At 44.3% G+C, this 14,056-nt stretch overlaps 1 protein-coding gene across 2 annotated transcripts; it reads left to right on the forward strand.

Moving 5' to 3' along the window:
- The first annotated feature begins 488 nt into the window (after positions 1–488).
- Positions 489–13,154, forward strand: DTD1 (D-aminoacyl-tRNA deacylase 1). Of its 2 annotated transcripts, XM_086878934.1 has the most exons (6): positions 681–814; positions 2,682–2,772; positions 4,736–4,971; positions 8,505–8,602; positions 11,015–11,191; positions 12,548–13,154. In XM_086878934.1, the coding sequence occupies exons 1-5, from the start codon at positions 772–774 to the stop codon at positions 11,168–11,170; spliced, it is 624 nt and encodes a 207-aa protein (XP_086735060.1). In that variant the 5' UTR covers positions 681–771; the 3' UTR covers positions 11,171–11,191; positions 12,548–13,154. The 2 variants fall into 2 exon arrangements, with proteins under 2 accessions (XP_086735061.1, XP_086735060.1); XM_086878935.1 differs by lacking the exon at positions 2,682–2,772 and having other exon boundaries at positions 489–814.
- Positions 13,155–14,056: the final 902 nt, after the last annotated feature.

Below are 14,056 nucleotides of genomic sequence, written 5' to 3' on the forward strand. Positions count from 1 at the left end.
CCACACACCTCAGCTTCCAGATCCTTCCAACTTCTGAAGGGGGCCCTGCAGGGATGCTGCAGGGAGAGGGACTCTGTTAGGAGCCGTGGTGATAAGGGGGAATTGATACAAATAAAAAGAGGGGAAATATTAGATATTAGGATATTAGATATTAGAGGTTAGATATTAGGAAGAAATTCTTGACTGTCAGAGCGGTGAGACACTGGTACAGGCTGCCTGGAGAGGGTTTAGATGCCTCAGCTGTGGAAGTGTTCAAGGCCAGGTTTTGGATAAGACTTGGAGCTACCTGGCCTAATGCAAGAGTCCCTGCCCTTCCAACCCACACCTTTGATTCTACAGGAACTTTTACAACCCAAGTCCCACCCAACCCATGCACCTACAGACTCCTTTCCACACGGAGTCCTCAGGTCCTTACAGCCACCACTTCCTTTTCCTGAGTGCTCTTCCCAGCCACTAATTTTTACGGGCACGCTGCTGTGTCCCCATAGCTGTTCTTGTAGCGGATGCCGTTCTGCGTACGTGCATATTCTCCTTTTCCTAGGCACCCTCCCCAAATCCCTGCAGGCCGTAAGGGGAAGGCCAAACAGCCGGGCACGTCTGTCCCGTGCGCTCCTGTCCCTTTCCCATGGAATTCCCTACGGCGGCGGTGCCGGGGCTGCGGCGGCACCTCCGGTGCGCCGGGGGGCGCTGCGTGCGGGGCGCGGAGGAGCGGCCGCCGCTGCCGGGCGCCGCCGCTGTCCCCGCTCGGCGCCGGCCGCGCTGCGCTGCGCCATGAAGGCGATCGTGCAGCGGGTGGCCCAGGCCAGCGTCACAGGTCAGTGTGTCCCGACGGCGGAGCTGCGGGGGCCGGGGGCGGCTGTGTCTGTGTCGCTGTGTGCGGCTGTGTGCGGCTGTGTGCGGGCGCTCCCCTCCCCTTGTCCCCCCGCGTGGGTTTGGCGTGGCTTCGCTCCCTTGCGGCTCCCCCGGGGGCCCGGTCCCCGCGGGGTGCGAGCGTGTGGGCTGTGTGTGGGGTGTGTGGAGCTCTGTGTGCAGCCTCGCCTGGCAGGCGTGGGCTGGCAGTCACGCTGCCATCGCCTCCTCCAGCGCCTTTGTGTTGGCAGCACAGTCGCAGTCATCTTGCTTCGCTTGTGTTCACGGAATCAGAGTATTCCGAGTTGGAAGGGACCCACAAGGATCACGGGGTCCAGCTCTCAGCCCTGCACAGGACATCGCCAAGAGTCCCACCGTGTTCCGGAGAGCATTGTCCAAAGGCTCCTGGGGCTCCGGCAGGCTCGGGGCTGTGCCAGCGGGGCTGCGCTGGTCCCGGCCGTGCCCTGCCCTGCGTGCGGTGGCAGTGCCATGCCGCTGTCCCTCTCCCGCGGCTTGCATGTGCTGGCACTACAGCGACAGTCACCTCAGTGCATCGCAGGCATGTTGACAGTACAGCCTGGATCATCTTTTTGCACTGCTTGTGGGTGTCGGTGGTGCTGTCCCAGCTGCCAGCAGGCACTGCTCGCCTGGGTCCAGCCCCGGTTCCCATAGGATTGGTGTGTCCTGATGGAATGGCCCTGCTATTGCACTGGTTTGGACCTTCTGTGCTCAGAAAATCTTCAGGAAGTTTGTGTGTGAGGCAGTGAGTGCCTGCTGTGGGAATCTTTGGTGTGCAGCAGGGTGGCCTTCAAGTTATCGAACAGCTTCTGCCTGCGTGTCAGCGCTGGCAGAGGGTGTCTGTGGGGGCACAGCTTGGGTGCACAGCCGGGACTGTGGCCACAGTCCCACAACCCTGCCAGCACTGGGGTTCTTGCCGGCTTAATACCTCTTTTCCGGGAGAATTTAAACTGTTGTTTCTGGCTGTTGAAGAGTTTGGGAAACAGTGCTATACTTAGCAGAATAAATTTCTGGACTGGAGGATTCGTGCCCCCATCCAGCCACTAGTTCACAGACACTTTCAGCTTGCACTGGAGGCCTGATCTCCTTTCATTTTGTGGGATGTCTGGAGCTTTTTGTCCCAGTCATGAGCCTGGATGCAGTTTTAACAGCTTGGTAGCTGGTGCCTATCTCAGTTTTAAGACCGCATTCTTGCTACATCTTGCTACAGTCATCTCAGGATCACCCACGTTAAGATAATTAAATTAAATTAATTTAGGACATTTCTTAGGAAAACACAGTGGATCTATGATAGTTTGTGTTTTATTGTAAATGTCATTAAAGGGGTTGTTCTCCCAGTTAGGAGGGTGGAATTTGCAGGTTGTTGAAAGTCATGTTTCAGAAAATCCATGAGGACTCTTATCAGGTAGAAATCATGTGTTTGAAAGAAATGCAAAGTATGAAGGGAATGGTGGAGTAGAGAAATCGAGTGCACTTTGTGTATCAACCAGGTGGATATTTTTTCAAGTATTGGGGAGAGTTTTACCACCTTTCTGTTTATGACAACTGATCCAACTGCAGTATAAAAATCTTTATACAGTGTCTTTAAATGCTGGAGTAAGTAATGCAATCTCATAAAGAAGTGGTAGCATTGGAAAACATTCAAAAGAATGCTTCCATGTGATCTTTCAAATCTACAAACTTAAGACAGAGGAAAAGGGTTTAGAATGCTGTTTTCTTTAGTGGTCAGACAGCTGAAACCAGTCCTAATTTTTGCCGTAAAACAAGACAGTGGATTTAGCCTTACTTTTATTTTCCCTCTCTCCTTTATCCAGTGGGTGGTGAACAAATCAGTTCAATAGGACGAGGCCTCTGTGTGCTGCTGGGCATTTCTTTGGAGGATACACAAAGAGAGCTGGAGCACATGTAAGTCACTCCCTTCCTTTTGCCTTGTACTCTTCCATTTGTGCATTGCTGATACCTGTGCAGTAGCCAAACAAATCAGCTATTCCTATTGGGAAATTCAGGTTTGCCTGTTAGTTCCTCTTCAGATTTTACCTTGAATAAAGGTTCCTTATGAAGTTTTCTCTTCATGTTCCATTGAGAAAAATCTGTTACCATTTTCTGCTATGTGTTTTTTGTCAAGAGTGGACTTTTTTAGGTGTCTGTCCTTTTTGAGTCCAAAAGATATCCTTCCTTCAAGGATGGGATTTATGAGAATCCTCAGACTCTCCTTTTAGCTTGCACATGAGTTTTGTTCTTCCTGAAGGCAGGATAGTCTTGTCAGTTGCTTCTCTGCAAACAGGAATCAGTTTTGGCAGCCTGGAGGACAGGCTCAGGCCATCTGTTCCATGGCCACAGAATAGTAGGATTCAGCCAGCAAACATATGCAAGAGAGAGCTCTCCAGGGGCTTCTTCTGTCTGTTTTGGACTGGTTGTTGCTCTAGGGCTGACCTCAGTCCTTGCAAAGGCAAAAAAGAAACAGGTAATGGAGCTGACTGATGTCAAGAAAAAGGGGTTTTTATTCTCACAGGCTCCACTGGTTTGCCTTGCTGTTTCCCTCCCTCAGTGTGTAACATCTGCTCTGCCATTGCTTCCCATCCCTGCCTTGGTGGATGTGGAAGCTGCTCCTGAATTTTGCAGATCTGTAGCTACCATGCTCTCAGCACCAGGTGGTTGGGATGGCTGACACAGGAAGGGGGGCAGGAAGCCAGCATCTGGACAAAAGGAGTGAGAGAAAGCAGCTTAACCAGGCTTTTCAGGTCCTATTAAAGGAAACTTTAGTAATCCTGTAAATTAAATAACAAACATCTCTATGAGGAAAACAGAGCAGTGATGATGATGATTTCTACTGGGGCCTTCCAGTGGATGCTTTCAACAGCCCACTTCTTTCAGGAGTTCCATTTGCTGTTGACACAAACTGACAAGGATGTTCTTGTGACTGTGCCTTAGTGGTGGCAAAGCCCTGAAGCTAGACCATAACAAGCAATGTCTCAGCATTGTCTTACACGGACTGCCTCACCTCTGGTGCAGTGCAAAATGCCTGGCTGATGACTGCAGTTGAAACCCTCTGCACTTCATAAGCTTCCATGATGCTGCAGGTGTGGAGAGGCCAGAAGAAGAAACCAAAGACAGGAGAGTGGCTTGGATGCAGTCCTGTTACCAGTCAAAACCCTGACTTTGGACTGCGTTGCAACTGCCTGCTGCTTTTTAGGATCCACTTGTGAAGGTCCCCTTGTTGTCTTGAGCTAGTTCTGTCTCCTGTCTGTAGAAAATCAGCCCAAAATTCAAACCACTTTGCTGCCAGCTGCAGTTCTTGGAATGCTTGGATTCCTCCTCTCATCGTGATGAAGAAGTGTTGTCGTCATCTGGTTTGTGGGGCCTGGTCTGGGATTAGTGCTAGGAAGTGACAAAGCAGGAGGAGTATATGTGAATCATGATTGGAAACAAGACCCCACAGTTTTAAACACAGTTTAGGATGATCTCATTTCCTACTGAGTGCAATTTCCCGATGTGGTGGGAGGATTAAAGTTCCCCAAGCTGTTCACACATTAAATAAATGTTGTGACACATAAAAGCAGATAGTAAAGAGTGAGCTTTCTTACGTCCTGTGCCATCTTTATGTTGCTGCAGTTCTTCTGTCCTGGTACCACGCTCTGTAAAATGATGGTGTGGATTAATGACCTGACACTGTTGCGTAGCTGTGTAAGGGCTCTCTTGGTTAAGGCTCTGCCTAATGTGATGAGATTCCCATGGCTGGGAATGAAGGTGCAGAGGGGTATCTTGTTATGTGGAGTGGGCTGAATATCCATCTGTTGTCTCATTCTGTGTGGTACCTGTTGACAATTTACCATGGGACAATTTAGGAATTGTCTTCTCCTCCTCCAAGGGTTCGAAAGATCTTGAACTTGCGAGTCTTCGAAGATGAAAGTGGGAAGCACTGGTCCAAAAGTGTGATGGATAAACAGTATGAAGTGTTGTGTGTGAGCCAGTTTACTCTCCAGTGCATCCTGAAGGGAAACAAGCCTGACTATCACATGGCAATGCCCACGGAGCAGGCGGAGTCTTTTTATAACAACTTCCTAGAGCAGCTAAGAAAAGCCTACAAACCAGAGCTTATTAAAGGTAAGGACAGAAGGTTGGTAAGGTCCTTGCTGTGACCAGTGGACACTTCTTGTGTGTGTTCTTTCCAGATTGTTGCTTTCTTTATTCTGTGATTTTCTGTAGTTGAAGGGATGTTAACAATATTTTCACTGGTCAAGGTGATCACTCCAGTCTTCCTCTAGCCAAGCCATTTCCTGGCCTTCCCCTGGATGACATGTGGAGGTTCTTGTATTCCTTTTGGCTGCACATCATGAGCAGCCCAGAGAGGCTGCAGCCATGAGAAAAAGCTCTGAGGTCAGGCTGCCTCAAAGGCTGGATATTTTGTTCTATATAGACAGATTAACCCAAGAGAAGCATTTTTTCTGAGAAGTGTTTTCAGTGAGGCTCGAAGGTATCACCAGTTTGTGATGGACAGCACAGTTCCATCTGTCACTTCCACATCCTGTTAAATGGAATTGTGACAGTGGGAGGTGTAATGTGCTACTTGAGAACAGCTTTTCATTTAGACTCTCCTCAGCTCTGTGTCATGCATGGAACAGTTTTCTCTTTACCAGAAAATGCCTGGCTTCCCTGTGCATTTGTGCTCTGTCCACACTCAATCTTTTCTGTTTGATTTTCTGAGTGCTTTCTATTCTCATATTCAGATTTGACTTTTTGCTATGCTTGAAGATGACAAGTTTCCAGAAAAGACTGCTTTTTAAATGGTGTCTGTTAATAGATAATGGTTGGCCTTACTTTCCTTATGGGGAAAAAAGTAAAAAATAAGGCCAGAAAACTGATATCTGGGAAAAGATTTAGAGGCTAATTTTCATATTGACTTTAGGTTAGGGTAATTATTTCACTGCTTTCCAAGCAGGCACAGTGAATTTCACACATGTCCAAAAATGCCCATTTTTCAAGCTTTTCTGGCTTCATATGTTCTTCCAACATTTGTTTTTGATAAGGAATGCATTTCTGATACCCCTTCAATAATTTTATATTTTGACAGCAGCTTTTTGAATTCCTTCTCTCAGTGAATTGCAGTTGTGTACCTGAAGTGAATATTAAAGTGCCCATATTTTGGCACTTTTTTGCTAGAGCTTTCTGCAAAACGAGCTTTCACTTCTGCATTTTTTCTGTGCTAAAAGCACAGATTTGGAAACCCATGAGTGCTATTGTGTCAGATAACACATGCATTTAAAACTGCTGGCAGCACTGGAACTACCTGTCAGCTTATGATTTTGCTTTCTTATTAAGCTGTGCTTGTTATGGTGTGTTGCACCCGAGTCTGCTAAGATTCTCTTAGGCTGAAGTTTTTGCTGTGCCAATTGCTTTGCCAGTGGTTTTTTGGTTTTCTTTTCTTTTTTTTTTTTTTTTTTTCTTCTTTGCTGTCTGGAAAATCTGTAGTCACATTGCCCTTACATTCATACAGGTACACACACGACAGTTGTAGTTATTGGGAGATTATAGAGTTTGATTCTCTGGATTGCTGTAGGTGTCCTTCCCTTTTGATCCTACAAATTGCTTAATGCATATTAGAGGAGTAATTTAATCACTGGAAGTGGAATTTGTGTAGCTGAGGCAAAGACAGATCAATAAAGGTCTTGTCCTATCTCCTAAGAGCCTTGTGTTTTCTGGTTCCTGTTTGTGTTCAGTAGAGAATTTGGCTGTTGGAAGTTGTAGGTGCTGTGCAGGCAGCTCCTCTCCTCCTTGATCTACCTGGAGCTTGCCAGCCAGGAGCTCAGAGTGGGAAGTGTTCCCCAAAGAGAGGCACAAACCATTGTTTCACACCAAGAGCAGTGGCACACTTGACAAACAAAATCTTGGAGAAGGTTCAGAGCCATGGTTCCTAGTTCAGCACAGTTTAACACATGGGCACCCACATCTGGGAAATAAAAGGCTGCATCACAAGTCCTTGCCTGTGCTTCAATGTTATCTCGTGTTCTTAAATGTCTGACTCCCTCCTGAGGAGCAGAGCTGGTGACTGCAGGCCTGAGCACTCTTGTGCAAGCTAATATCCAAATATCAGACCTACCAAGGCTCCTCCTTATGTTTCAGGGCCTTTGCTCTCTGTCTTGAATGTGGATTTAGTCTTCTGAGGTAGTAAAGAGTAATATCGCAAGAAGTGTGAAATGTCTTATTCCCTCTGTAGTAATATCTAAGTAAATATGAGAGGATTGTTCCACAAGGAAGTATTTAACTCAGATTAAGGTTTGGTACAAGTAGAAAGCACAATTATTCTCCGTGATTAATTCCCTTTGTGAGTGTTGTCACTTTAGAATAAGTGCTCTTATCAGGAGCAACAGTATTCACATGAGGTTAATTAAGAATAACTTTCCAAGTAGGCAAGCTTAGAAGTATAAAACCAGTGTGAAATTTCTAGGTCATAAGGCTTGAACTACATACAAAAATATTCTGGAAGTAAATTACACCTCTTTTTCAAGTCTTTATGGCTCAGACATTACTTCTCTGATTCACATCAGGTGAAGATTCTCCATCTGAGGAAGGCATGTGTGCAGGGCTTTTAGAGGCAAGGAATTTGGAGAGATGGGTGTCCAGCAGAATGGATTTGTCACTTCAATAATACTTCTAGGGTCCTATTTTATTGCAGAAGATGTTGCAAGATGAATTGATCAGTCCAGAAGTCTTAATGTAGGGAAAGGTGAATCACAGTAACTAGAAATTTAAATGTGTGAGGAGAATGGGATGGAGCTGTTACAGAAGGATGTTCTTTGACAATAGTTCTGGTGTCAAAACAAGATAGAAAGTGCTTAAGATGACATGGGAGTATTTTGAGTGTTCTGGTGAAGGTGGGGGTTTATTTGACCGCTTTATCAGCCTCTGGAAAAAAGGGCTTGTGGAGTTTACTTTTCTTTTAGGTCCATTCATATTAATGGGAAATGGAAAAGACCAACCCTTTTTGTAAGTGAGGTACAGCAGAGGGATGGGATGATTGTAGAGAGCAATTTGAAAAGTTGTGCTCCCACTAATAAACTTTAAGATAATATTCTTTGTTTATTATTTTGTTAAAGAAAGATGCACTAGTTTTGACTGGGCTTTGTGGTCACAGGGTGTAGTTTACATCTATGTAACTCCTAAAGACCAGCCTAGGTTACAAGCAGGAATGTAGAAATGGCTGTAGCAGATTGGGGCTGAGCTGCACCCCAGGCTCCAGGTCTTCTTACTTTTTGCCTAAAAATAAAGTTTCTTCAAAACATCAAGTGATCAATTGGACTGGATCCCTAGGCTGAGCTGTTACATCCTTTAAAATGTCATCTTCTGCCAGTGAGAATATCCTATCTATCCTTCCTGAATTGTGGACATCCTGATTACCTGTAGACTTGGTTTGTTTTGTGTGTGTTTCTCTACTTAGGTGTGTATTTCTTTTCTCTGAATGCCAAGCTACATACCTGGGTGTACATACACTGTTTTTTCCTTAGTAGCTTTCTGCAGTTCAATAGTTGGTTGCTCTTTTATGTATTTTTTATTTCTTTTTGTTATCACACTTGGTAGAAACTTGGGTGTGTGTTGTCCTCCCAAGGGCCCTGAGCACTTGTTGTCTCTTCCCTTTTCAGATGGCAAGTTTGGTGCCTACATGCAGGTCCACATCCAGAACGATGGTCCTGTAACAATAGAACTGGAGTCCCCCGCAGCCACTGTTGATCCTAAACAAGTAAGTGACTTGTAAGGTCTGTCTGGAAAGGATGATGTGTATCCTCTGCAAATTTGTAGCATTCCTGTTTCAAAGCAGTACAGCTTTAGTCAGGTACAAGGACCTTGTCCTTCCTGTGCAGCCTCTGAACGGACAAATAATTACATTGTCCGTTCAGTTCCCTGGCCTGTTGATGGCTGCCTGCTCTCCTGGGAAAGGTTGTGTGTGTGTAATGCAGAACAGCTTTTCACAATTTATTCCTCCTCCTCATTAAAGCTGTTGTTTAATCATGACTCATTAACAATGTTTTTAAAAAGTCTGGACCACCACCCCTGCCTTTAGTGAAGTTTCTTGCCATGTGAGAGCTTTTGCATGTGGATGACTGGATGGAAGTGGTGAGATGCCTCTTTCAGAAACAAGGGAGTAGCAAATTTCAATCCCCAGTTTAAGTCTGGAGTGGACATGAGAGTGAGTTAGCTCTGCTGAGGAACAGAACAAGCTGTGCTGCAAACCAAATGCAGTGATGAGGCTTTCTCATCCTCTAAACACAGCAGTGGCCAGCTTTTCCAGGCTGAAAGAAAAGGGGGAGGGATTGTTGTACTTCAGCAAGGCCACACCAGCCTTATTTGTTAATGCTTCACTTAACCTTGATGAAATTGTTACTGCAGTTTATAAAAAGGGCAGGAGGGAAGAGCCAAGCCTGTTAATCTAAGCTCAGTGCCTGGAAAAATGGTGGAGAAGATGATGCTGGGTGCTGCTGAAAGGCATTTGAAGAACAATGCACAGTCAACATGGATTCAAAAGGGAAAGTCCTGACTAACTGATTGAATACTCTTCTACAGTAAGGTCACCTGCCAAGTGAAGAATGGGAAGGTGGTGGATTTAGTAAAACTTTTGATACTGTCCCTCACATCCTTCTCAACAAGTCCTCCAACTATGAAATGAGCAGATAAAAGTGCCCTGTGTTGCCTTAGATAGCTTGGTTTGAAGTCAGTTTTGTTCTTACCTTCAGATTCTGTTCTGGATCCTTGTGTCATGTTTTAGCCCCTGAAAAAATGTACTTTTGTTTCTAGTCTTTCTTTCTGTACCCTCAGTTTTAGCCCAGAGAGTTTTCAGGCCAAACCACGCATAACTAGCAGCAGCAGCTCTGATTTTTGGAGTGAGAACTGCTGCCCTGTGTGTGGATGTAAAATAACCAAGGAATTACCAAAGTGTGCAGGGTTCTTCAAGGTTTAATTTCTTTTTTGGGAAATACTGGCTTGTTTAAGGGTTTTGCTTTCATAGTTCAAGGCTGCCTGCTTTACCCATCTGACAACACCTTCCTGGTGGCCACAGCATGGGCTGAAGACGAGGAAGGATGCTGGTTTTTAAACTTTCTCTGGCAGTGTAAGGCCCAAAACTCCCTTGGTGAGCCTCTTTAAAGGGCTTAGGGTTTTTCATGATTCCTGAGTTAGACACAAGGGAGAAATTCCAACAGTTTGTTATCAAGAGGTCAAAACAATGAAAACTTCACTGGCAACTTTCAGAAAATCAGACATCTTTGGCAAAAATTTAGAGCAACATCAAATTAACACAAAACATTTCACAAAGCATTGACTTAACCCATTCAGCTTTGCAGACTCCAAACTTGTCCAGCTCAAAACTTGGAGGAGAGGGAATTAGAAGAAGAAAGAGACAGAAATGATATAGGAAAGAATGAATACAGCTTCCAGTCTTGGTCCCAGCAATGTTCAAGAGGAGGTGGGGTCAAGACACCCCTCATGCAAAGTGTGATGAGGAAAAGCCAATTTAAATTGTTGTTCTCTTTCCTCTTCCCTGCCTGTTGCATTCTTTTTTTGCTGTTGATTTGTTTGAAGCATGGGAAAAAAATCTGTTGATTTGTTTGTAGCATGGGAACTAAGGCTTAAGGATGGTGTGGTTTTTATATTTGTGCTTTCAGCTTTAGCAAGAAGAGATAACTGAACCATCCTGCAGTGTTAAATGACGTGTTAGCAGGAGGAGATTAGACAAATAATTGCTGATGAATAGCACTTTTATGTCATTGGATGTGACAGTGAAATATCTCATTTTGTCTGAGCAATTGTTTGTGTTTGTCATTGGTAATCTGAACTGTATAAGTCATTTGCAGTGTGATTAGTAAAAATACATTTGGGTTAGTCAATCCAAATATATTTTTTGTATTCTTTGTTTTAGAGGGATATAAATAAATCACTTCCCTTTTATACTTGAGGTGATCATGTTACCTTATGGTGATAATTTGTTATCTTTTCTAAATTTTTGAAAATCTCAGCCTTCAGCTTTTTTTTCCTTTCTTTTTTGTTTTGTTGATACATGTATAAGTTTTATACAAATGCTGACATTTACAGTTCTTCAGAAATAGACTTCTGAAATTGTTTTATTACATGATGTGTTTTTTCCTTGCTTTGTGAATAGCTGACAAAACTTGAAAAACAGCAACAAAGAAAAGAGAAGACCCGAACCAAGGTGCCCTCTGAGTCAAGCAGAGAAAGAAATGCCCCCCGAAGCAAGGATGACCCCAGTGCCAGCAGTGGAGCTGAAGGAGACGTGTCCTCAGAACGAGAGCCTTAGCTCATCCAAGGCAACGCTCAGGTTTGGCTTCTCCTCTCCTCTCCTTGACCCCCTGCCTGTTTTACTGAAGCAGCACATGCAGAGAGTGGCATTAGAAGTGCTGGAAGGTGGAATTTTATGATCTTGCTGGTTTCACAAATTTTACAGCCTCTGCTCGCATCTGCAGAATTTTGGGGTGGGTAAAAACCTCTTCCCAGCTGTGTGCCTGGCTGGAGTTGTGGGTCTGGCCCAGTCATGACTGTTCCTATGTTGACTCAGGAAATCTGAAAGTTTGATCTGATAATACAGCAGTGATGTAACTCAGAATCCTGCCTTGTGTTCTTCAGATACACAGAGACACAGGGTTGTATTTCTGTCTGTCCCTCAGCTAGCTGGGAGCTCACTCTGGCACAGCCCAAACACAGCACAGTCCCCAGCAGTGGCGGTGGAAAACAGCTCAGAAGCTGCAGACAGGGCAGAACTGCAGCTTCCTTTCATGGTTCTTACCTGCCCCTCCTCAGTTTGTTCTTTCCCAGGATGAATTAGTAACAGTCTGCCCCACAGACCTCCACCATCTAATAAGGACATTAGGACAGGCATTGAGAGCCAAACTTACCTCAGCAGCAGCAGCAGATCTTCTCTCCCTTCAGGCACTTGACCTACAGGACATGCCTACACATCAGCGAATGGAATTAGACTGAATATAGACCTGAATCCTTTGTCATGGATTATCTGCCTATGTAGATATGTGTTTATCATACTCTTCCAGTCAGCTTTAAGCCTTCAGGACACAGCTTTTAGTACCTTCCCTCCCCCTTCCTGCCCTGAAAAACCAAGTTGCTGATTCTGACTTTTCAAACGTTTCCAAGCTCTCAAGAAAGTGTTATTATCCTCATCTGCACACTGAAGCCCTGAGCTGGCTGTGCAGTTTAATTATGGACAGCTTTGCAAAGTTAAGGTTTAACCTTTCTCTCATTTTCCTGTCTCTAGAGCTTAGTCTGGCTGTGATTTATACAATTCAGCATTGTTCATTCCTCACAAAGTTACTTCTTTTTTTCTTTTTTAAATCCATGAGTTTCCCAGAAGTGAGACATTGGGTGATGATTATTTGTGTTCTATACAAGGTTTCCTCCCCACTGTTTCTGGGTTGTGTGTTGAAATAAGAATATTTTAGAGGGTTTGCAGGCCTTCTGGAATGCTTTGGTCAGTCCAATCTTTCCAATACCATTTGAATTTCCAAGGAGCTGAACGTCTCTAAAATGTGTTATACAGATAATCTGGCATTAGTTTTCATGCTGTGACAATAAGTAAATATTCTTTTCTCTATGGGATTTGAAGGAATCCTGCTGTATTTCTGCTCTACCTACAGTAATGTTCCTGTTTGTTTGCTTTCCACAGTTTCTTACACAAAAGCTACACTGAATTCTTGAAGAAAGACCCAACATCCGCCTCAACAACACTCTTCAACAACTTTGGAAAAGGATGGAAAACGGGAAAGCAGAGCTGAGACATTAGAAACCTATCATTCTGTATTGAGCCAACCAAAGCAATGCTATCAGATTCAGTTGTTAATGTGTAGTGTCAGTAGTGAAAAGGACTTGTGACATTTCTTTGTATGCGTTCTCACACGACTGCTGAGTAAAGGGTGACTGTAGGCAGATTGTAGCAGAACATTTCACTCTCAGTGCATAAGCTCCATTTAAAGAATAAATCAGGGTTTTTCCTTAAACTTACACTTGAATTCTGAAAATTCTCTGAGCAGGCTTGTGTATTGATTCTCACTCCGTGGTGTCATGTGCTACCTGTTTCCATTGCAGTGTGCAGACCTGTGCATATTTTGGTAAATTGTTAGCTGCTGCCTGACACCAGGTCAGGCAGCCCAGTCTTTCTGCATGGATTAAGTTATTACAAGGGATGATCTAGTTGTTTATCATGTGGAACACATCTGTCTTGTAAACTTTTTTAAAACCAGAAAAGACTTTATTAAACAAATGATGCCAGCTGAGTGCCTGTTGGTGTTTGTGTTTTGCATTCCCTGAGTCACTCCTAGGTGTAAGAAAGCGGGTGGGGGAGCACAGAGCTAAAGTTGTAGGCCAAGAAATGCCTATTGCTGCAACTCATCCACTTTTCCTGTGGAAGGTTGGAAGTCAGGCTGCTGACCTGAAATCTTTGCTGTTTCTAACACATCTTAGTCACTTATTTTGTGGTGGCTATCAAAATGCCACACAGCTGCTCCGCCTACTGCATCCAGGGCTGCTGACATTTCTGTCAGATCCATGGGAGGCAGAAGAGCATTTGGAAGCTGCCAGCCAACAGCAAGAGCTGAGAAGAAGCTGCAAAACTGCCAAGGAAATGAAACACTGCAGGTTGTTACACTTTAACTTCTTTCAGAGACTGTGGCACCTTTTATATTTGCTGTTCCCCAGGTCTGCTTTGCCCTTCCAGTCTGGCCTGGGCAGCTGTTGTGACTGCCATCAGAGCCAGGATGCACAGCTCTCCCTGATTGTAGGGATAACTCACTGGTGAGAGTTGTTAATCCAAATGCACATCACAGTTACATGTGTAACTCTGTGGTTTTTTAGTTGTGTTTATTTTTATTTTTATTTTTATTTTTATTTTTATTTTTATTTTTATTTTTTATTTTTTTTGCTTTTAGGCTGCTTGTATTGTAAAATACCAGTGAAACCAAGATAGGAGAGTTAGAACTGCACCCTGACATGACCTTTTAAAAACCATGAAGCTTAAGTAAAAATTTGGCAAGCTACACTTCTGGGATTTGAACAAGAATGTGGTGAGTGGGCAGGATAGGTGGAAGTGTTACACTGGTCTTGCCTTTAAGAAGGACATAATTTCCCATCTGACCATTATATGCAATATAAGGAAAAGCTGTGTGTTTGGGACAGTTGC

The sequence above is a fragment of the Cyanistes caeruleus genome, chromosome 2 (genome assembly GCF_971803275.1).
Source record: "Cyanistes caeruleus chromosome 2, bCyaCae1.hap1.1, whole genome shotgun sequence".
Taxonomy (NCBI): domain Eukaryota; kingdom Metazoa; phylum Chordata; class Aves; order Passeriformes; family Paridae; genus Cyanistes; species Cyanistes caeruleus.

Coding starts and splice junctions, on each gene's coding strand:
- DTD1 (XM_086878935.1), top strand. CDS start 504: ATGCCGTTCTGCGTACGTGCATATTCTCCTTTTCCTAGGCACCCTCCC. Junction 815..4,735: donor GGCCCAGGCCAGCGTCACAG/GTCAGTGTGTCC, acceptor TCCTCCTCCAAG/GGTTCGAAAGATCTTGAACT. Junction 8,603..11,014: donor CCACTGTTGATCCTAAACAA/GTAAGTGACTTG, acceptor CTTTGTGAATAG/CTGACAAAACTTGAAAAACA.